The 24,452-nt window shown below is 43.3% G+C and overlaps 1 protein-coding gene across 8 annotated transcripts in view; it reads left to right on the forward strand.

Moving 5' to 3' along the window:
* Positions 1 to 5,933: 5,933 nt before the first annotated feature.
* Positions 5,934 to 24,452, forward strand: part of Pank2 (pantothenate kinase 2) — a 37,894-nt gene continuing 19,375 nt past the window's right edge. For 3 of the 8 annotated variants that reach the window (XM_021157020.2, XM_021157019.2, XM_029468888.1), the window contains exons 1-2: positions 6,584 to 6,898; positions 19,005 to 19,357. In XM_021157020.2, the coding sequence (XP_021012679.1) occupies positions 6,652 to 6,898; positions 19,005 to 19,357 (600 nt within the window). In that variant the 5' untranslated portion in view covers positions 6,584 to 6,651. Of the gene's footprint in view, positions 6,184 to 6,583; positions 6,899 to 16,074; positions 16,165 to 17,086; positions 17,106 to 19,004; positions 19,358 to 24,452 lie in introns of those variants that run through there. The other 5 variants (XM_029468869.1, XM_029468884.1, XM_029468873.1 and 2 more) reach the window with 5 other exon arrangements.

Genomic DNA, 24,452 nt, shown 5'->3' on the forward strand with positions numbered 1-24,452 from the left:
GCTAGCTCATTTTGGTGCAGCACTCTTGGCTGTCGGACTAGGTACCATCATCACCCTAAATCAACTCTAGACTCATTTCCTTTCATGGTCTCATTGTCTCTCTGGCTTCTACTCCTCCCCTTCTCTTCAGTTTCCTGGACAAGCTCTCAGTCCTACTCTGACCACGTCATCTGCTTACGGTGCTATAATACTTTTCAAAACCCCACAGGACCTTCAGCAACCTTAAGCTAACTCCATCTAACAACAGCTCCCCTCAGCAGGAAACAGCTAAGAAAGAATCTACACTCCCACCCTTTTAGGGTTTGGACTGGTGACGTGTTTCCCCTTTAAAACAGCATTTGTGAGATTACAGATAATCTTGCTCCATCTTGGACTTTGCTGGGTTATCTGCGGAGACAGTCTGTTTTACCTTGGGTTGACAACTCTGGAAGGCTAAGTGCTGCTACAGTCATTTCCCCGCCCCTAAAGAGAGTCAAAGCCATCTTTTTGCTCTGCCGGACTGCTCAACTTTTCTCAGCAGAGCCTGCCCCCTGGCTGTGCAATTCAGTAAGCACACATCGGACAATCTGAAGGTCAGACACCTTTATTTTTTTGTTTTGTTTTGTTTTTTGCTTTGTTTCCCAGGCTAACCTTGAAGCTCCTGCAGCAGTGTCCCTGCCCTGCCCTGCCCTACACAGTATTGGATTATAGGCAGGAGCCTATAATCTCCTTCTTCTCCTTCTTCTTCTTCTTCTACGATTTATTTATTATTATGTCTAAGTACACTGTAGCTGTCTTCAGATGCACCAGAAGAGGGCATCAGATCTCATTACGGATGGTTGTGACCCACCATGTGGATGCTGGGATTTGAACTCAGGACCTTCGGAAGAGCAGTTGGTGCTCTTAACTGCTGAGCCATCTCTCCAGCCCCTGCTGGAGTCTTTTGTAGCAACTGAGCTGCACTTTCTCCTTTCTCCAGTAGCCTTTCCTGGACTCTTTTCATGGTGCCAAGCCTGGACTTTACTGTATGACCCACTCAATTCTGGGTCTTCAGCTGCCACTGAGGCTGCACCTTCACCAATGGTCTTTCCTGGCCTCTCACAGTGCCAAGCCTCAGCGGCTCTTCTTTCATGCCTTGAAAACAAGCACTACCTGAGCAACTCTTACATGTTACCAAGTCCAGCTGCCAGCACCAGGTACAGCCTTGGCCACCTAGGGAACAAGCTTCTCTGTGCTCTTAGGAAACATTTCCCAAAAGTGATGCTGGTCTCTTCTTAACCACTGCTAATTTCTTAGCTCTGGCTAACCAGCATAAACAAACAATCCCAGTAATACAAAGGTTTCACTTCAACGGTGCTGGTCTCTTGTCAATCATGGCTGACTCTTTAGCCCCAGGTGATGAGAATGACAGGTGCTTAATTCAAAAGAGCAAACAGCTCTGAACGTCCTAAAACTTCCCTCTGAAACTTCACATGCTGGGGCTCCATCCTCTGCATTGTTCTTGACATTATCTTCCAGGTTCCTAAAGAACATCCCACTGAGCCCTTAACACTCAGTCGATAGCCAAAGTTCTAAAAACACGGTCAGGTCTGTCACAGTAATACCCCACTACACTGGTACCTACTTGTCTTAATTAGGGTTTCTATTGCTGCAATTAAGCACCACGACCAAAATGCCAAGTTGGGGAGTAAAGGGTTTATTCAGTTTATACTTCCACACTGCCATTCGCCCACCATGGGCTGGGCCCTCCCTCCCTTATCAACCACTAATTGAGAAAATGCCTAACAGCTGGATCTCATGGAGGCATTTCCCAACTGAGGGTCCTTCCTCTCTGGTGACTAGAGCTTGTGTCAAGTTGCCATAGAACCAGTCAGGACAGACATTGTCCTCAGCTTGGCTTTGGGTCTAACGAGCAATAACGAAGACAATATCGTCTTTTACTCTCTGGTGATGCTGTCATTTAGATGCAAGGAAAACGGTGTGGAAACTCAAAAGTTTTTACTCTCTTAGAAGAGAGAAGAGAAGTGACTCATTGGAAGCCAAGGGCAGACGATGGGCTCCAAGTTGTTTCTAAGAGTCCTCTCTTTTCTGTTTTGTGAAGCACCAATCTATAGTGAATATGGCTGGCCTGATTAGTAACAAGATATTGTCATATATAATGGAGTATGACCTCCCAGCCTATGTCATAAAAGACACTGTTACCTCTGCCTGTTTTCTCACAGAACACCAGCTCTGGAGAACATCAGCTGCTATATTGTGGGGATACTTAGGAACCCTAAACAAACCCACATTTTGATCTGAGGCTTCCTGCTAATTGCCAGCACCACTCTGCCTGTCCCATGATATCCAGGCATGATGCTCTAACCTGTTATATCTTCATTTACAGTACTTCTTTTTTCTTCAATTTTTTATGTGTTTTGCCTGCGTGTCTATGTACCATGGGTGTGCCTTATGTCTGCATGTCAGAAGAGTGTCCTACCCTCTGGAATTAGAGTTATGGATAGTTGTGAGATCAACAAGTACTCTTAACCATTAAGCCACCTCTCTAGCCTAACTGTACCCTTAAGAAGACCCTAAGGTAGCCACGTGGTGCCACATGTCTTTAATCCTAGCACGTAGGAAACAGAGCAGGGTGTATCTCTGTGAGTTCGAGGCCAGCCTGGTCTACAGAGCAAGTTCTAGGACAGCCAGGACTACACAGGGAAACCCTGTCCAAAATAAATAAAAATAAATAAATTCCTGAGGCTAACCTTGACAGCTAAGTCACTCCTAATGTCCTTACTCAGAGCAACTGAGAATCACTAATAATTTGTTTAAACTTTCCTTTAACATAGCAATAAAAAATTAATATGGCCGGTGGTGGTGCACACCTTTAATCCCAGCACTTGGGAGGCAGAGGCAGGTGGATTTCTGAGTTCGAGGCCAGCCTGGTCTATAAAAGTGAGTTCCAGGACAGCCAGGGCTACAGAGAAACCCTATCTTGAAAAACCCAAACCAAACCAAACCAAACCACCCCCCCCCCAAAAAAAAAAGCTAATATGGTATTTCAGCACAGAAGCGACTCAAGCTTAGCAAGTTGTTCCTTTTAGAATTTGGTCAGCTCTGACGTGCTTACGAGGTTCCCTGTGCTGCTTGCTCTGACTCGTCCACCAGAAAACAGAGGGAGCCCCAGAGTGGTAAAACCCACAGTGATGTTCTCTGAAAACCCTCTTTACCCCAGAGAAGGGAAACTTCTCACTTTCCATTTTCATGTCATGTTTCTTATCTCACTTTTTAAAAGTAAATAGCTATCTTTAATCAGAAGTTTATTACTACAGTGCTAATATTCAATTTCTTTTTCAAATGTCAGCACAGACTATTGCTCAAATCACAAATGAACACCTTGATGAAATATTACATAGAGAACACACGTGACCACTCAAATCAAGAAACACTACCAGTTTCTGGGGCTCTGAGACAGCCCCCTGGGCAAAGTGCTTGACAACCTGACAACCTGAGTTTAATTCCTGGGACATAAGAGATGGAAAGAAGTAACTGGGAAGGATGGTTATCTTCTCATCTCCACTCGCCGGGGCCCAGAAGAAAGCTCCCCATCTCCAGATCTCTTTCCCTTCCTCCCCTTTCCCTAAGGTAACAGCACCTTTGCTTCTTACATTTGACATTAATATTGGGGAAAAAAAAAGGTTTAGAAACTGGGCCGTATGTAGCCCAGGCTGGCCTCAGACTACATAAGGAAGACAGCCTGACTTGGTCTCCTGCTCCTTCTCCCTCCCCTCCCAAGTGCTAGGATTCCAGGTATGTACCACTAAGCCCAGCCCTATAGTGCAACTTTGTAATTGCAGTGCTAAAGATTGAACTTGGGGCCTCGGGAATATTAGGCAAGTACCACTAAGCTAGACCCCAGCCTCTGAACTTAATACAGAATCTTATGTTATCGTTATCTCTTTTGCTTTTTTTTTTTTTTTTTTTTTTTTGAAACAGGTTCTCACTATATGGCCCAGGCTGGCCTCAAACTCACAGAGATCGGCCTGTCTCTCTGTCTGCATAGTTCTGGAGTTGATTGGAGGTATGTGCTAACAATTTGCATTTCTGATTTGATTATAAACGCCCTACTTGTGATTAAATTTGATACCATAGAGTGTCAGCAAGCTCACAATATGAAGGATGTGAAGGGTGAGAATTATATTTAAGAAACAAATCCAGGCATGGTTTGAAAAAGCTGGGGGTGGGTTTTCAGAAATCTATTGAAAATTCAATCTGTGCTGTCCCTTTTCTTCTCGGGATAGGGTCTTCCTACATAGCCCAAGGTAGCTTTTAACCTGGGAACCTTCTGAGTGCTGTAGGTACAGGCATGGACCACCATGCTTGGCTCCAGTCTCTGCCTTCTTTTGATTATGCAGGCAGAGGATAGTATAACTTCCTTGCCTATTCTCTTTTTGCCATGATGGAGCCTGAATCTAAGACTTCCCCTATTCGAAGGACTCTCTAATGGAGCTATATCCTCCTCTCCCTGTTCTCTGTCATTTTTAAATTTATCTGCTTTTAAGTAAGTTGCCTCATCATCTACATTTCTCTAAGCCTTGATTTCCATACTTTACAAATAAAGCTGGCTGGATTGGTTAAGGTTTTGTAATTAGTTGAAATCCCATATTCATGCTTGACTCCTCCGATTCTTCCTTGGCTTCGATTTTGGCTGAGGCTGCAGGAGCAGGAACAGGAGTGGGAGCAGGGAGTGGTGGCTGTCATTACAGGGGCAGCAGCCACAAATGTAGATGGATTAGCTAAGAGGGCCTCGTTCTTATCAACAAGAAGGGAGGTGTGTTCAGTTGCCAGGCATGGTGGCAAAAGTCAGCTAACCAGTCTGCAGATAACACCAGGAGCAAGAACACAGTTTCCTCTGATAGCAAGCATTCAGGCTTGTAGATCCAATGCACACCGGCTGGATGACCAGCCCTGGGTGGCGGGGGGGGGGGGATGCTAAGTTCAGCAGTAGGGCTTTGATGGCTCTCACTTTGTCTCATCTACCTTGTCTTTATTGTTTACACATAATTCAGAATTCCAATGATGTCTGAAGATTTTAGCTTAAAGCCTAAAAGGAGCTCTCCTCAGGCCCTAGCCCAGTGATTTGGGTCGGCATAGTGGCTACACACGGGACAGAGACAGTATGAGAGGCTGGCAGCATGCATTCTTACTTCAGCATGTGGCTGCCTGGTACTCTAGGGGGACCAGAAGAGAGAGTTGAATGGCCAGAAGTTACAAAGGGTTGTGAGCCATGTGGAAACTGGGAATTGAATCCTGGTCTTCTGAAGAGCAGTCCAACTCTGTTATGGACATTCTTGATTTTTGTTAGATCCAGTGTGTGTGTGTGTGTGTGTGTGTTCCTGCAGAAGCTGGAATTTCAAGTTAGGAAATAAGGTTTCCAGAGTTAATCCTACATTGTGGGGTACTAGTTTGGAGCAAGTATGGGAGTGTTTTTCAGCATTCACAAGAGAAGCTCAGGCCGGAACTATTAGTGAGGGAGTAAGTTAGAAGGTAAGAGGGCTGTTATTCAAGGGACATTAACTTCTCCCAAGAAAGGTACTTAGGAAATTGTGAGAAAGCCTCAGTCACTTAAAATTGAGGGACTGAGGGAATGCTTCAGGGGTATATCTGGGTGGAATATCCAGGGTTAGGGCAACCTGAGGATGTTGGGAAGGGCAAACGATTTTTTAAAAAAAAAAAAAATCTGTCTTCTGTAAAAACTCAGGGGTCTGGAGCTATGGTTCAGTGATTAAGACCATTTGCTGTTCTTGCAGAAGTCTGGGTTAGGTTCCTGGGATCCATATGGGGAAATCCCTCGATTTCTTCTGCTCTCAGTGACCATCAGGCACACACCAGGGTCACAGACATACATGCATGAAAAATGCTCAAACATATTAAAGAAAAGCAACAACAACAAAAACCCCCAACAACAACAACAACAACAACCCCAACCAACCTAATTTCCAGGCCTTCATACTGCCTTCTTCAGGAAGGGGAGTAGGTGAAGGATTTAGAATCCACCTCCTCCCGCCAGTTGCCATGGAGACAAACCTCAGTCTTTTCATTCCTTCTGGTACTGGGAATGAAGTCTTAGCACAAAGGAAGAGACGGTGCTTGTACTGTGTGGACTGTAGTGTGGCTCCTACTGCAGCTATAGAACCAGACCGGGGGACAAAGGCTAAGGTTAGTCGCAGCTCAGTCCTTCCTTCTGCTAACAATTCTAGTAGTTTCGGGGGCTCTATTGGGCGGGAGGACGGAGTGATTCGTGAACAGAGAAGAGAGAGTAGACTCCCTGGAGTTCTAGGGAATAGGGGAGCAGCTTGGCCACCGCTCTCGTGGACGCACAAGGGAGGACGCCCCTCACTCAAATCCTTTGGGCCCCTCCACGATCGCTTCCTGCCTGCGCTGACCCCGCCTTCATCCGTCCTGAGTGCCTGTCGTTGGATGGTGGCGCGGTCTCTTCGGCTGGAGTCTGGGAGCCTATTGGACAAGGCCTCTGGAACCCGCCCCTAGCCAGCTCGGATTGGCTAACTGCACGTTGGCGCAACGGAAGAGGCGGCAGCCGGCGTGCGCCTGCGCTCCAGCGGGCTGCGCGGAGGCGGCAAGGCGGCGCTGGGGGGCTGGCTCGGGCGGCAGCGGCGGCTGTTGCGGATGGGAGCGGGCCGGTTTGGCGCGCCTATGGAGCGCCAGGGCAGGGCTGCCGCCACCTCAGCCGCGGTCGGCGAGTCTGCGGACTCGGAAGCGCGGAGGCGGGACCCGCTGAGGCGCCGGGCGAGTAGCGCGGCGCCGTCGGGGTCCGGGGAGGCGGAGAGTGTGAGACGGGAGCGGCCCGGCTCTCTCGGCGGCTCCACCTCGGCCGGCCGCCCGCGCGCCGAGGGCCTCCGGAAGAGGCGGCCGCGTAAGTCCCCGGCACGGTCGTCGTTGTTTGCGCGCCCGCGGTGCCCGCGCGAGGGCTCCCCGCCACTTCCTCCCTGTCCCCTGGGGTGTTCTTTTCCTGAGACTCCCTCTTTTTTCTTGAGAAGGCTCCTCCTCTCCCAATTCCCTTTGAATCATCCATCGCGCTCACAACTGAAGCCTTTTCTATGGTGATTAATTTGGAGGTTACTAGAACATGCCCCTGAGGCGCAGCAGGCCCAAAATTCGACACTGGGCTCCGTACGCTTCTAAGCTTTGCTCGCTTTTCTTCCCGAGAGAATTCAGGTCATCTCGCATCCAGAGGTTTTTCCCCCGTTTCCCTTCCTAACGGAATTCCTCACGGGAATTCCGGTTTCAGCATAGCATTCTGGGCAGTAAAGCCTTTTCTTTGGAGGGGAGTCGACCTGTTCCTCAGTTACTCTTAAGCCTAGGGAGTTACTCTTTTCAGAGAATCGGGTTCTCATTACCAATTTGTGTTTCTTGTCTTGTGTGTTTTCTCCCCTTTAAAGCCTTTAGGGCTGTTGTCTAGCATCCACGACTACTGCTGAAAGTGTCAATTGTCCTGATACTGTAATAGGAACTTTTCAGCATAGCTGTCTGTGTTTTACATGTGGTTAAGACCTGGATATCAGATTACGGTATGAGGAAGGTAAATGCTGAGTGCAGGCAGGCTATGAAAATTATGGGAAGTGGCTTGATGTGTGAGGTCTGTTGGATAGTCCAGCCCTACCTGCTCACCCCCGACCCCAGTTGCTTTTATCGATGATTTGAGCGATTGGATGTAGCTCTGTTTTGCCGTGGAAGGTTTGGGGATGTATGTATGTATGCATGTATAGTACTTTATATCATTATATGTATATGTATATATATATATTTTTTTTTTTTCTTTTCTCGACTTGCAAGAGATTTGATAATACCAGCCACTTGAGAGGTGGAGGCAGAGGAATTTGAAATTTAAGACCCTGATCTAAAAGAAAAAAGGAAAACGGATTTTCAAAGTGTTCCTGGTGTAGAGTCATTTACTTGATAAATAACTTCCTTATTACACTTATTTATATTGTGTGTGTCTTGTGTATTGGTGTAGGTCAGAGGATTGGGGATGGAGCTCAGGTTGTCAGGCTTGAGGGCAGGTTTTGTTTTTTGTTTTTGTTTTTTTTTCGAGACAGGGTTTCTCTGTGTAGCCTTGGCTGTCCTGGAACTCACTCTGTAGACCAGGCTGGCCTTGAACTCAGAAATCCGCCTGCTTCTGCCTCCTGAGTGCTGGGATTAAAGGCGTGAGTCACCAGCCGGCTGAGAGTAGTCTGATGAATTACCCAAGTTGGCCTCGTCCTCAGGGCAGACCCTTCAGTGCTGGGTATATACTGTGCCAGTGCTAGGCTCCTCTTCCCCTTTCTCCTTTCTTTCAGGTGTGGGTTGGAACACAGGGCTTTGTACATGTGGTAAATGTTCTGTCTCTGAGCTCTATATAGTATCTACAGTCCAAGCACCTGAGTTTTGTTTTTGTTTTAAGACAATCTCATATTCCAGGATATCTTCTCCTCTAGCTCCCAAGTGCTGAAGTTATAGGCCTGTGCATCAAGCACTTGATTTCTTTTTTTTTTTTTTTAAACATTTATTTATTATAAGTACACTGTAGCTGTCTTCAGACACTCCAGAAGAGGGAGCCAGATCTCATTACAGATGGTTGTGAGCCACCATGTGGTTGCTGGGATTTGAACTCAGGACCTTCGGAGGAGCAGTCAGTGCTCTTAACCGCTGAGCCATCTCTCCAGCCCAAGCACTTGATTTCTAAGCAACAGAAAAACCTGAAGTTCCTTTGTGGGTTTGTATTACATTAACCTGAGCGTCAATGTTAGAGGGTTAATGTGACAATTAGCCATATGTAGATGATTATGTCACCCAATTTGCAGTGTTGTTTTTGATTAGTTGTGAGTCTGGCACAATTCAGCCTGATGAACTCCTGTGGTAGGTATGTGGTGATAATCTGTTTCACTGACCAGAAAAATGGTGCCCACTGACAAGTAGCTACTCTGCAATTGAGGAATTTAAGCCTTTGCGCTTTTCCTTCTATCTACTGGTTTTTGTTTGTTTGTTTTTTGTTTTTTGTTTTTTTTTGAGACAGAGTTTCTCTGTGTAGCCCTGGCTGTCCTGGAACTCACTCTGTAGACCAGGCTGGCCTCAAACTCAGAAATCTGACTGCCTCTGCCTCCCGAGTGCTGGGATTAAAGGCATGCACCACCACTGCCTGGCTCTATCTACTGTTTTATTGAATTGTTCTTTTTCTTTCCCCATTGCTTTAGACCAAAACAAACATGACTTGTGTATGTGTGTGTTCAAGGCTGTCTTGGGAAAAGTTATGACTAGCAAGTACTGAATGTAAAAAATGGCCTACAGGGCTGGGGAGATGGCTTGTTCAGTAAATTGCTTGCTTCAGAACCCAGGTAAAAAAGCTAGGGGTACAGTGGCTTGTGCCATTGATGGCCACATGGGAGAGCAGACAGATCCCTAGAAATTCACTGGCTAGTTAGTGTAGCCTACTCGGCAAAGTTCCAGGCCAGTGAGGCACACTAGCTCAAAAAGTAGAGGGCACCTGAGGAGCTACACCCGTGCACACATACAAATGAACATTAGTTTGCACCTGCACATTTTACATGCCTGGAGAGTTAGAACACAAGTTGCTGGGCCCAATTCAGTAATTGGATTAAGAATTGGGGAGGTGAGGCCCATGCCTGTAATCCCAGCAAGCCAGAGGTAGAGGCAGGCAGATTCCTGAGTTCATGACCAGCCTGGTTTACAGAGCAAGTTCCAGGACAGCCAGGGCTACACAGAGAAACCCTCTCTCAAAAACCAAAAAGAATCTGGCAGGTGCAAGCCTTTAATCCTAACACTCAGGAGGCAGAGGCAGGTGGTTATCTGTGTTCAAAGCCTACAAAGGGAGTTCCAGGACAGCCAGGGTGGTTACACAGAGAAACATTGTCTTAAATTAAAGAAAGAAAGAAAGAAAGAAAGAAAGAAAGAAAGAAAGAAAGAAAGAAAGAAAGAAAGAAAGAAAGAAAGAAAAAGAAAGAAAAGGAAGGAAGGAAGAAAGAAAGGAAAGAAAGAAAGAAAGCCCAAGAGAGAAAGAGAGAGAGGGAGGAAGAGGGGAAGAGAAGAAGGAATATGAATCTTGAGAGGTGTTTAAGACACTGCCTTAGCCAGGGCTACAGAGAAAAAACAGTTTCAGAAAACAAAAACAACAAAAATCAAAACAAAACCAAAAAAGCTGCCTTACAAATAAGTCATTCAGATCCAAGAGAAATTCTGAAAGACATTTGGGAGTGTTGTATTACTATGGTTTCAGAACTTTTTTGAAAGTACTATGTAGACAAAGCTTGAGTTTCTGTATTTACTTTTTGAAATTGTGTTTTATGTTTCCCAAGGTGATCCTCAGATTTTATGGTTAAGTGGTTAAGGATGTCCTTGAACTTCTGATCATCTTCACCTCTTGAAGGCTGGGATTATAGGTTGGGTGTTTTTTTTTTTTTTTTTTTTTTTTTTTTTTAGGGTTTCTCACCATATTGCAGGTACTACAAGTTAGGGCTTTTTGCATGTTAGGCAAGCATTCTATACACTGAACTACATCTCTTTTTCCTCCCTCCCTCCCTCCTTCCCTTCCAAGTTTAAATAAATCACAGACACTTAGTTACTTATTTGTATATTTACTTATTTTGTTGTGTTTGTATTTATGTGTATGTGAGGGCATATACGGGGAGTTCAGGGGACAACCTGTAGGAATTGTTTCTATTCTACTTGGTGAGTTGTGGGAATTGAACTTAGGTAGTCATGTTTGAAAATAGGCATTTGTACCCATTGACCTATCCTGCCAACCTCTGATTTCTGTATTTTTCTCTAATATGGTGTCTGATATTGGCCAATTTCTTTTCTTTGCTTTCTCTGATTGTATGACAAATCATGAAAGACTATTTCAGATAATGAATGTGCTGAAGAAACTGTTTCTCCCACTTCAGCTTTCAGAGTGCTAAGATTACAAACAAAGCCACCACTCCAGGATTCACACAGGATATTGGCTTGTTTGTTTTTACACCATTTGATCTTACATGTGGTGTACTACCCAAGGATTCCCTACTGGATGGAGAATGCAGATATTGGCTGTTGACTCCTTCCAATGGTATACTTTAGTTATAACTCTGAGAGAATCCACTGATAACTAATAATTTGTCTATTGGAAAGCCATCAGAGGTTAGAAACACTTGTTTTATTGTCTTATACTTCTCTTCTCTTCTCTTCTCTCCTTCCTTCCTTCTTTCTTTCTGAGACAGGGTTTCTGTGCACAGCTTTGGCTGAGCTGGAACTCACTGTAGATGAGCTTGCTTTGCAGTCACTGAGATCTGCCTGGCTCTGCCTCCTGATCAGAGGCATGTTGCCCCATGCTTAGGCAGTTGAAACTAGTAGGAGCTCATTTGTTTTGTAGCTTGTGGTCCTGGTTTATAGTAATGCTCCACCACACGTGTTAATTGAGCAGTGCGGTTTCCAGATTAGTGTCATCCTAGACTTCTGTATTACACGAGGCATGGGTAAGAAATGTAAAGTATTTTAAAATGATTTTAATTTGGGCTGGAGAATTTGTTGAGCAGTCAAGTTTGTTGCTTTTGTTAGAGGGTCTGAATTGGATTCCCAGCACACACATGGTGGTTCACAACTATCCCAGAGGATCTGTCTTGTCTTTCCAACTCTTAGGGTACCAGGCACACAGGAGGTGCACATACATGCATTCAAGCAAAACACTTGTATACTATAATAAAATCTGAAAACAAAACAAAACCCTATACTGAATTCTGAAAAAAAAAGCATAAATATTGTTGTATGTGTTTGGGCACACATGTGGAAGTCAGAGGACACGTTTTAGGAGTTGGTTCTCTCCTTCCACTTTGTGGGTCTCAGGAATTGAACTCACTTGTCAAGCTTAGTGACAAGTGCCTTTACCTGCCATCTTACTGGCCTAGAAGTTCTTTAAAGTTTTTAGATCAGGTAGTTGTTATATATCACAGGATGAGAAAATACCAAATAAAGACGATGTTAAAATTTTGGGAATTGGCCAGGGAGATGGTTTAGTGGGTAAAAGCACTTATGTATTGTGAGGAGTTTGCCTTGGGTGGAGAAGGCAGCTTCTATCCTCCTCTCCTCCCAAAGTTCTAGTGACAAACTGCAAAGTTCAGTCCCACAGAAGTTCACACTGATGAACCAATGAGTTGGTTAAGGTTACTTACAGCCTAAAGCAGCCACATTGCAAAGTCTGGGCTTAGCATGAATGATGGCTTCCTTAAGGCCCCTTCCCTAGAAGCAATCATCAGTTATAGCAGCATTGCACACAGATGACTGGGAGGAGTGGCTTGGTACTTAGGTGAGGGTCCAGTGACCCTCCCTACCCTCTTTCTGTGAGGGAATATTAGCAGTCTGCGAGCCCAGTTGTGATAATTTTTTGCAGGTGGAATGAGTGATGGCTCTTTGGTTCAGAGGACAGTGCTTATACAACACCATACAAACCTTACTACCTCAATTTGATCCTTAGACCCTGTCTCTACTCCAAGCCTTTTTACACTGAGATGGGAGGCAGAGACAGGAGAATCAGCCAGAAACAGAAACAATCCCTGTCTTACAGTGGAAGGAGAGAACCGACTTCTGGAAAGTTGTTCTGTGATTGAGGAGGGTGTGTGTGTGTGTCACACACATGCTGTGGCACAAGAGAATAACTAAGAAAGAAAATAAATTATGGGGGCTGGAGAGATGGCTCAGCAGTTAAGAGCACTCACTGACTGCTCTGCCAAAGGTCCTGAGTTCAAATCCCAGCAACTACATGGTGGCTCACAACCATCCCTAACAAGTTCTGATGCCCTCTTCTGAAGTGTCTGAAGACAGCTATAGTGTGCTTACATATAATAAATAAATACATTTTTTTTTTAAAGAAAGAGAGAGAAGATATGGTAAGACATTGCCTTAGCAATGTCTGTATAGTAGAGTATACAGTATGTAAGAAGCATGGGAACTCTGGGATCACAGCCCCCTTGTATTGTGGAGGACAAGCTCTGTCTCTGAAGAGGGCTCCTTGTATGCTAGAGCACATGGAGCTCTTTAGAACTTGATGGTTTTCAGACTCATTGACAATCACAGGACACCCTTCAATTTCATTAGTTTAGAAAATGAAGCTTTTTGTAGCTTGGCAATACTAATTTAGAAAAGGGGTTCCTTGGCTTTTGGAGAACATTGGTGTTGGCAGAGTAGAGCTGTTGTTTCATAAGTGTCCCTTTTTGTTTGGAAACCAAAAGGGCCTGCCTACTGCCCATCAGTGATAAAAACTTTTAGTGCTTTTGATCTTCAAGGGGTTTTCTACTTCATTTTTAACTAATTAAAAATCTTTTGTGTGTGCGTATGATTTGTGTATAAGTGCAGGCATGGGGCCTTGGCATGGGGGTGAAGGTCAGAGGACGGTCTTGAGTGTAGGTCCTTGTCTTCCATTTTGGTTGAGATAGGATCCCTTTGTTTGCTAGCTGGCTCATAAATTTCTGGGTGTTCTCTTGTCTCTGTTTCCCATTTATCTTTAGGAATGCTGGGCTTGCAGATGGGAGCTGAGGAGTTCAGCTCCTTATATTTGTGCTGGGGATTAAGGTTTATGTCTTCACGTTTGTTTGTTTTTTAAAGATTCATTTATTTAGTTTATGTATGTGAGTACACTGTAGCTGTACAGATGGCTTTGAGACTTCATGTGGTTGTTTGGGGATTGAATTTTTAGAACCGGTCAACCCCACTCACTCCAGTCAGCCCGGCTCTCTTGCTCAGTCCCTGCTTGATCTGGCCTCAGAGATTTATTTATTATACATAAGTACACTGTAGCTGTCTTCAGACACACCAAAAGAGGGTGTCAGATCTCTTAAGGGTGGTTGTGAGCCACCATGTGGTGTCTGGGATTTGAACTCAGGATCTTGGGAAGAGCAGTCAGTGCTCTTACCTATTGAGCCATCTCGCCAACCCTGTCTTCATGTTTTTACAGAAGTCAGCTTCTGTCCTTTGAGCTACTTTTTTAATGAGTTTTTTTTTTTCCTGTAGCTAATCTTAGCATCCCTTTTAAACTTTTGTTGCAAAGATACTTAATTTAAAAAAAAAATCTCTCCATATGAACTTTTTCATCTTTGATTTTGAGAGAGAAGACTTTTTTTTTAAAGATTTATTATTTTATATATGTGAATACTGTTGCTGTCTTCAGACACACCAGAAGAGGGCGGTGGATCCCATTACAGATGGTTGTGAGCCACCGTGTGGTGCTGGGAATCGAACTCAGGACCTCTAGAAGAACAGTCAGTGCTCTTAACTACTGAGCCATCTCGCCAGCCCTCATCTTTGATTTTGTAAATTAATTAATTTGTAGAGAAAAATTTGCTATCTCAGTTGTCCTAAGGTGCTTGTGGTGCTGAGGTAAGAACCTCATTTGTACCCCTAGCACCCACTTACAAGCATGATGCAGGCCCATGATCGCAGAGGTGGAGATGAGGATCCTGGGGCCTGCTAGTATATCCAAGTTGTAGGTTTAGTGAGAAACTCAAACAATATGGTAGAGAAATGACTGAGGCAGGCACTCTTTGATGATTTCTGCCTCTTGTGTGTTCACACAACCACACGAATGAAGCTGCTAGAATATCCCACACTGACCCCCATGCTGAAAATTGAACTTAGAGCCATGCATGGTATTCCCAGCCCAGGTATCATGACTTTGTTGTTGTTTTGTTCGTTTGTCTTAAGTCAATAGAAATAAAAAGTTTGTTAAGAAAGACAGTCTCAAGAATGGGAGTAGGCATGCAAAATTCATGCACTCAAAAGTCTCTTTTGGTCTATTGTAATGGCTTTTCCAAGACTTCATTTATTGATCAATATGCACAGTAATTTTTCTGATTTCATTTATATCTTTTGTTCTGTGTATGTGTGTAGTTGTAGGTGCAGGTGTGTGTGCCTCTGTATGTGTGGAGGCCAGAGGAAGACACTGGATTGGATATCTTGTTCTACACTCCCTGCTTTTTTTCTTTTGAAACAGGGTCTCTTTCTAAACCTGGATCTAGGGTGGAGGCCAGCAAGCCTCAGCCATCCTCCTGTTTCCATCTTCCACAGTGATAGGGGAACAACTAGATTTTTACCTGAGTGCTAGGATACTAATTCAAGTTTTCCTCTTTTACAGCAGGTGCTGTATGGCCAGAGTCACCTTTCTAGCTCTTAAGTTTTTTTCCCTGACAGTTTTGCTTTGTAGCCCTTGCTTGCCTATACATCATGACAGTACTCCTAGTACTCCCTGAGTGCTGAGATTACAGACGAGTATTACCATGCCTGGCTGGCTGGCTTTTGCCCATGTTAGGTCTAGCATTTTCTAGCATTTGAAGTTGTACATGACAGTATATACATATGACAGTATATACATAAGTTTTTATTTGATAACACAGGGTCACACTCAGGCTTTCTTTGAACTTGTATTCATCCTCCTGCCTCAGGCTCTGGAGCACTAGAATTACATGCCTGGGCCACCGTACTCAACTTAAAATTTGTCTTTAGCAATGTGTAAAAATACAGCCTGGTCTACAGAGTGAGCTCCAGGATAGCCAGGGCTACACAGAGAAACCCTGTCTCGAAAAAAACCAAACCAAAACAACAACAAAAAAGCACCTGTTTGTGGGGAACTGTGGTGTTTTGACTCATGTCTATTATATGTTTAAATCATTAATGTTAACATATCTATTCAAGTGTAGTTTTTCTGGGTGAAAGGTTGCAAAATCTTTTAGGGCTGGGGATTTAAGTGTTAGGGTATATACATTATGGTATGTGAGTTCCTAGGTTAGATCCACAGAGCTACCCCCACCCTCAAACAGTTATCCCCTGTATCTAGTTATTTGAAATCTTATGTTCCTCTTCTCTTCTGGGGCTGTATACATGCATGCATGCATTCCTCCATCTATCATGGGGTCTCATGAAGTCCTAGCTGGCCTGGAGCTCCATATGTAACCATGTTGGTCTAGAATGTGCAGTGATCTGCCTTTGCCTCCTGAGTGCTAGGATTGCAGCCATGCACCACCACTGCATGTTTTGTTTTGTTTTAAAGCATCCCTTTTCTGTTCTTGTCTCCAGCTGCTGTCTTTTCTTTCCTTCCCCTACAAGACAGACGTGCTGTATTCATTTCCTACTCCTTTCCTCCTTGATGTCCTTTGTTGAAATCGTGTAAGTATTCAGCATGCATTTCTTTCTCTGCTTATAGCTTATGGATAATTTTTTTTTTAGAGCCCTATAAAATTATGCTGCTTTGGATGTATATGATTCAGAGACTCTTTGAGTAGCAGTCCTTGGGTGTGAAGTCTCTCTTGGATTTCTTCTTGAAAGCTGCTTGACTAGATAACACTTTTTAAACTCCCCTCCCCCCCCTTTTTTTGAAGTTTATGTGTCTTTGTCTCCTAACACACTTGTTGCTGATGAAGAGACTGTTTACCTTTGTGTAGTTTATTCTTTTTGTTTGTTTTTTGAGGCAGGGTTTCTCTGTGTAGCTCTGGCTATCCTGGGACTCACCCTGTAGACCAGGCTGGCCTTGAACTCAAATCTGCCTGCCTCTGTCTCCCGAGTGCTGGGATTAAAGGCATGTGCCACCACTGCCTGGCCAGTTTTGATTTCTATTTTGTGTGTCTGCACTCCCACTTTACAGTTAAATGTATGTTGGGCTTAGAGTATATAGCTGTAAGACCCCCGCTCCCAGGCCCATAAAGTTTAGATGTGGATCACACCGACCTGTCCTTGTGAAGTCTGTCAGTCTGTCCTCTGTCAGTGTGATCATACAGTTGGCTTTCTCTCTTAGGTGCAGACATGATTAGTTTGTGTTTCTTAGAGCATGTAGCCTTTCTGCAAGGCTTCTTTGACTCAGCTTGTTTTTTAGGTTCATAGATAATTTTGTGGGTTTTTTTGGGGGGGTGAGGGCAAGTGTTGAAAGCATCCCACCACTTCCCCCATAAATAGGAACAAACTTATTCATCAGTTTTGTTTTGTTTTCCCTTAAGACAGGCTGTCCTAGAACTCATCTGTAGATCAGACTAGACTGGCCTCAGATTCAGAGACCTACCTACCTCTGCCTCCTGAGTGGTAGGATTAAAGAAGGCTTGGGCCACCGTTGATAGGTCAGTTTTGGTTTTGTTTTAAATTTATTTTCTTTTAAAATTATGTGCATGTGTATTTGTGTATCAGTGTGTATATTGTAAGTGTAGATGCCAGGGGAATCCAGAAGAGTGTTGGGTTACCTGGAGCTGTTGTAGTTACAGGCAGTTGTGAGCCACAGTTACAGTTGTGAGAACTCAACTCTGGTCCTTTACAAGAGCAGTATCTATTTTCTACTGAACCATCTCTCCAGTTTTACACACTTATAAGTCTCTTGTTCTGTATACTTTTTTATTGTACATTAATTCTTATAGTTTTTTGTTTGTTTGTTTGTTTGTTTTTGGTTTTTCGAGACAGGGTTTTTCTGTGTAGCCCTGGCTGTCCTGGAACTCACTCTGTAGACCAGGCTGGCTTCAGAAATCCGCCTGCCTCTGCCTCCCGAGTGCTGGGATTAAAGGCGTGCGCCACCACGCCTAGCAATTCTTACAGTTTTTAGTTTTTGATTTTTCATGGATGAGATCACGTTGTGTTTGAAGATGTTTGCGATTCATTATTCTTAGAAACCTTTCTTCAGACGCTTTATTTTTTGTGGTACTTGTGTTCTTTTTTGTGATTCATCTTTGGGTGAGAGTTGCTGTTTATCTGTCAGTGGGTATAGATTCTGTTCTAGGCCATGGGATGGAGTGTAGTGGGGAGATGGGGTGTAGGTGGCCAGGTTTGGAGGCTGTCTTTCCTCTGGATGGCAGCAGCCAAGTGCTTGCCACCTTGACTCTGATCCATTGTACTCAGGGAAGAGAGTCTTTGCCTCTGTCAGAGAAGTACTCTTGATAGAAATTGGTGGCATGTTGAGTTCCTCCAAATGTATTTCCTGCCCATATCCTCGTGGCTGCTTGCTCTGGGCAGCCACTCCATCTGTTGTTGGGTAGAGCAACCCTGTGCGCTTTCCCACCTTCACAGTTGCTTTCTGTCTTATTAGCATTCCTTTTGATGGTTCTGGACAGCCACTGACTAGATGGTTTGTGTGTGTGTTTTCCAGAATTTTTTTTAGGAAAGAATTTTTTTTTATCAGTAAACTTACACTTTTATTAGTCATTTCTTGATTTAGGGTTGGGAAGGGACATATATGTCCATATTTATTTATGTTTCTGAAGCTATTATTTTTTTATTTAATTTTATGCATATGGTTTGTATGTCTGTGCACCAAGTGCATGCCCAGAAGAGGGTATTAATGGAGGCCAGAAGAGGGTATCAGATCCCCTGGAACTGTAGTTAAACGTGTTCATGATCTGCCAAGTAGGTGCTCTCTCTAGCCCCCTATTTGTTTAATTTTGAAATTCGTTTTGAGTAGCAGGTAGCTTGGACGTAAGGTCCATCGAAGCTTTTTATTTTTAAGCTGCCAGTGTTTTCCTTGGTCTTCCCAGAACTTAGGGCCTGATGTATAGTGACAAGTACTCTACCACTAAGCTGTACAGGAAGCCCAGAGTAGGTTCTTAGAGGACTCGGCCCTGGGGATAGGTAGGGTTAAGGCTTTCCTAGCACGTTAGGGTGAGTCCCAGAGCGCTTACACTCCTTCCTCTGAGCTGGAGGCGGGGGTGAAAGTTTACATTTACAGTTTTTGGTTTTCAGGGTTGAAACTTAATTTGTTAGCTTTTAAGTGTTCATAGTATAGTTTGGGCATGACTGTACAGAAGAGTTAGTTTGGCTAATACTTTGGTATTTTTTTTATTAGATATTTTCTTCATTTACATTTCAAAATACTTTGGTATTTTTGATTTACATTTTTTTTCCTCAAAACATTTTAGTTTAAAATTTTATCCCTTAGAAACCAAACCACAGCATATGGAATAAGTTGCCAGTCAAGTAAATATAAGCTTTATTTTTAGAAAAAGGTATTTTGACATTTTTTTTTCTTTCCCATTTAGTTTTTCCATGGTTTGGCTTGGATATTGGAGGAACCTTGGTCAAGCTGGTTTATTTTGAACCTAAAGACATCACTGCTGAAGAAGAAAAGGAGGAAGTGGAGAGTCTGAAAAGCATCCGGAAGTACCTGACCTCCAATGTGGCTTACGGATCCACAGGCATTCGGGACGTGCACCTTGAGCTGAAGGACCTGACTCTGTGTGGACGCAAAGGCAATCTGCACTTTATACGCTTTCCCACCCATGACATGCCTGCTTTTATTCAGATGGGCAGAGATAAAAACTTCTCAAGTCTCCACACTGTCTTTTGTGCCACTGGAGGTGGATCATACAAATTTGAGCAGGATTTTCTCACAGTATGCATTTTTTAGCTTATATATAATTTATGGAAATTTGATTGTTTAAAATGATGCCGATTAAAAGTGGTAGAATCATTTCCATTTCTAATGGAGCTTGAATAGTCTTAGGGAAATGAACATATATTTAAACTAGGCAGTCAGGAGTTGATTGTGTAGCGATTGTTGGGTAGTGTACTTACCTGGTATATTGGTATATATCAACATAGCATTTTACCATTTCTTTAGTATGAAAACTTTTGAGTATAGGATAAGCATAAAAGTGGGATAAGAGTAGCGGATAAGAGCCTACAAGGAATAACATCACCCCATCTCATTAAGGAGTTAGAAACAAAATTTTGAAATTTAGTCCTGGCGTAGGGAGATGGTTCAGTTGGTAAGGTTTGGAGGATCTGAGTTCATTCCTTAGAACCTACATAAAATGACTGGGTATGGGCCAGAGAAGTAGCTCAGGAAGGACCTGAGTTCAGTTCCCAGTACTTCTATCAGAACAGCCCATAAACTGCCTGTGCTTCAGTGCTATGATATATGACACCTATTTGTGGTTGTCTTGGACAGTGCACACACACACAGACATAAATAAAAATTTAAGTTGGCTTAATTTTGGTCATCTCAGCAGGACTCAGGAGTTAGAGGCTGGCAGATCTCATTGAGTTTGGGGCTAGCCTGGTCTACATAGCAGTTGCAGATCTGTCTGTCAGGGACACATAGGCCATCTCAGAAACAAACAGCTGGGTGGTAGTGTCTCAGCACTAGGAAGACAGAGACATGTGGATCCCTGGGGCTCAGTGGGTAGTTTTTTCACCTTACATGAGGAATTCCAGGCTAGTGAAGGATCGAGAGAAAGTTGGTGACACCCGAGAAGGTTGTCCTCTGATTTCCAAATGTGCACACACACTATCTGGGCACAAAACTGTTTCCAATCATGTGTACCTCATAGTGTCTCTTCTGCCACCTCAGTTATTTTCCAGCATGTCTGGTTAAAAGTTTGTGTTTTTGAGGAGTAGTGGGGCAGGAGTGATGGCTAAGTGGTTAAGAGCTCTGGCTTCTCTAGGGTACCCAGGTTTGGTTCCTAGAACCCACATGGTGACTCACAACCATGTGTAACTACAGTTTCAGGGGATCCAGGTAAATACACGTGGTAAATGTATACATGCAGGCAAAACCCCATACACATATTTAGAAATAAAATAAAAATTTTAAAGTGGTTCGTTTCAGGCATTAAAGCTGATAGCCAATCTGTTTTACTCAAACTAGGCAAATATAGTCCCAGCTTGTGCTATGCTTGCCAACCAAATTTCTCAACCGTATCTAAACTCCTAAGGCCAGTATAATACTGGGCATTAGGTTTTGCTTTTCTCCTGTGACCTACAAAGTCTTGAGACTAGGTCTCTTTGAGCATTGATGTGGCAAAGGTGCAAGAACTAACAAGTGAATTGGCCAGGCTCCTAGCCTAGCTTTTAGCGTGCGGTGCCTGTAGAACAGTGTCCTCAGTAACTGCTTCTCACAGGAAGATTTGACTCTGTCAGCACAAAGCATAGCTTTTACTTCTCCGGAATTAAAGTTATTCTGAACCAAATATGAGCAGCCAGGCTTGGCAACACAAATTTGGGCTGCTTTGAATGACATTAATGATATCTTTTTGTGGAAGAGATTGAAGAACAGAAGGAAACCATAAGGCAGAGCCTTATGCATTGGTGGAGACACTAGGTCAGCAGGTGCTATAAGTTTCAGATTTTGTCTAATGGCATTCTTAAGCTTAAGTTCATGGTCTGTTAACACATTCCAAAGGCTTTAGTTGACAGTCTTAAGAAGATGTTAGGTTACATATAAAAGTTGGCAGTGGCTACTGAGAGGACTAAAGAACAACTAAGAACAACTAACTGAGCCAGCGCAGTGGCCACGCATGTCTCATTCCTTTCCCCTGTGTGTAACTTCATAGGCCTTGTTCTTTTCTGATGTGCTCCCCCCACCTCCCCACCATCCTCCAACTCTACCCTGGAAATGGCTGTTATAATCCTAGCATAGAAGATACATGAATTAGCCAATAGGGTTTTATACTCTTCCCTTGGGTTTTTCTTGTTCACTGTTTTTTTTTTTTTTGGTTTTTCGAGACAGGGTTTCTCTGTATAGCCCTGACTGTCCTGGAACTCACTTTGTAGACCAGGCTGGCCTCGAACTCAGAAATCCACCTGCCTCTGCCTCCCGAGTGCTGGGATTAAAGGTGTGCGCCACCACGCCCGGCTTGTTCACTGTTTTTTAGTGGTTTCTTTTCCATCTATGAATTTGGGTGAGGCATAGAATAGTAAGTTCTCCTTTGTGAGAGTCTCCCAGTGACCATAACTGATAGGTAGAGAAAACTTCTGGTTCCAAGACACTGTAGAGGCCCAATTACAACATATTGAAAAATCATTCAGACCATTAACAAGCCTCAGTTGTGTGAGAATCCAAGGAAAGAGTGCAAAATGGACTTTGTATATAAAGAGTAGGTGCTTAGGCAGTTGTCTTCTGTTCATGTTCTCAAGTGATGAAAACTACATGGAAGGAAAGATGTTGGGAAAGTGACCCCGTGGGTAAAGTGTCTGCCACTCGAGCATGAAGACTGAGTTTGAATCCTTAGCACCCACATTAGCAAGCTGAGAGAGTGTGCCTGTGCCCTCAGTGCAGGGAGCAGAGGTGGCCGGCCAGCCATTCTAGGCAGTCAGCAAGTGCTAGGTTCAGTAAGAGACCTTGAATCAAACGATGAGGTGAAGAGCTATTGAGAAAGCCTTGTTGACTTTCAAGCTCCACATGTGCACATATGTTACACACACACAATGTATACAGACAAAACATGTGAAAGGAAATGCTACAAGTGTATTAGTAGTGAAAATGGTTAATAATGTATATTTTTTTAAATTGGGTTTCTTTTATAATGTGAGTCAGATTTTTTCCTTTTTTTTTTTTTGAGGCAGAGTTTCACAATGTAGCTCTAGCTGGCCTGGAACTAGCTCTCGAGATTCACACAGAGATGCCTCTGTCTCCTGAGTACTGGAGTTGAAGGTGTGCACCACCATGACTCCTCAGGTTTTCCTGATCCTGGTTTTGCTTCTTGGTACTGAACTTACATTCTGAGAAAGCTGGACTAGTAGAATATTGGCAGATGAGTCCTTGGGTGTGACATCTGCGCTGATACTCATTAGGAATAGTAGCTCAGTAGGATGTTTCTGTAGTGAGAATTTTGGTTTCTTTAAAAAACACAGAAATATTATAATGTTTTTATTCTAATCCCAGGTGTGGGATATGGGGCTGCTTCAGATTGTCCACAGTTGTTAGCTATGATTTGCTTCATTCAGGGGTGTGATTTTTGCCAGCTGCAGATAGTTTCTGTGATTGTGTGACATTTGAGAGGGTCTATAAATGCTGTGACATTGAGAGGTGGGGTTGCTTGTTGTTAGTTACAGTTTGTTGAGTAGTTCTGCACAAAGAAGAAATTAGATATTCTGACAGTGAAGATTAAACTTGCTCCAAGGAACTGGAAGCCCCTAATCAGCAGCAAGTAGTTTAACAATAACATTGTCTTCCCCTCTATTCTTTTTTCTCTTTTGTATAGTGTTAGAGGGTTCCTTGAAAGGCTGGAGAAGGGTGGGAGAAAAAAGAACCCACAGATTAGCCAAAGTCAGCTGCATGTTTCAGAATAACAAATTCTGGGAAAGAGAAATTGGTTTGACATTCAGTGTCAAAAACTACTTGGCCGGGCGTGGTGGCGCACGCCTTTAATCCCAGCACTTGGGAGGCAGAGGTAGGTGGATTTCTGAGTTCGAGGCCAGCCTGGTCTGCAAAGTGAGTTCCAGGACAGCCAGGGCTACACAGAGAAACCCTGTCTTGGGGGAAAAAAAAAACAACCCCAAACCAAAGTACTTGGGTTCTAATATTATTAGTCTACCAGTGTGATGTGGTATTTAATGTAGAAGTGAAAACGCTGACACATACATAGCATGGAATTACCTTGAGAGGGAATGGTCAGGTAGAGCTACAGTGACCATCTAAAGAGTGGGTTCTGTAGGAAGAGAGCTTAATATATCTAATTGGAAATTAAGAATTCATCTGAAGTTACTAACTTTTGTTGCTCACAATAGACTGGAATAAATCGAGTATAAATATAATTGAATGGTGTTGCATAAAGAGGAGTGAAGTTTGTAACAGAATTGGGTTCTTCAGTGGCTGTGCGGCATTCCTACTTTTGTAATGTGTTAGCATGTTCTAGTCAACCTTCAAACTAGTCAGCCATTCTCCAGGGTTACTATGAGGACTTCTGTATCTTAAGTAGCTATGCATATATATACACATATACATATACATATATATATACATATGAACATGACTGTAAAATAGACAAATCCAGTTGTAGTTTATAGTTTCTGATTTGACTAAATATGTCTTGACATTTTCCCTACTTAGGTAGGATTGCTGTATTTCCTACATTATATGAATAATTAACATTTCCCTATTAATTCCCTTAAGGAATTAAGTTGATGAAAGGATTTAAACTTGATCATATTAAGCTTTGCTCTTCAAAAAAGCTATAGTCATAACCAATTAGATAGTAAGAAGTCTTGCCTTTTCTTTTGAGCTGGAAATCTCATGTAGTTGAGTCTGGCCTTGAACTCCCAAGCTTCCTCCTTTAGTATAGGGATTACAGGTATGTGCCATAGGACTTGACTACTTTTCATGGACACTTTGTAGGTCTTTTACAAAAGGTAGGTTGTTTTTGTTTTTTGTTATTGCTGTTTAACTGAACCCAGGGTGTCATGCTTTATAGGTGAACTTTACCTTTGAATTATCTTCAGTTTCAGGTTCTTTTTTTTTTTTTTTTAAAGATTTTATTTATTTATTTATTTATTATATGTAAGTACACCATAGCTGTCTTCAGATGCACCAGAGGAGGGTGTCAGATCTCATCACGGGTGGTTGTGAGCCACCATGTGGTTGCTGGGAATTGAACACAGGACCTTCGGAAGAGCAGTCGGTGCTCTTACCCGCTGAGCCACCTCTCCAGCCCCCAGTTTCAGGTTCTTAAGTAGTAAAATGTGGTGTCTTTGATGCTGCTTGATAG

Source organism: Mus caroli, chromosome 2 (genome assembly GCF_900094665.2).
Source record: "Mus caroli chromosome 2, CAROLI_EIJ_v1.1, whole genome shotgun sequence".
NCBI classification, from domain to species: Eukaryota; Metazoa; Chordata; class Mammalia; order Rodentia; family Muridae; genus Mus; species Mus caroli.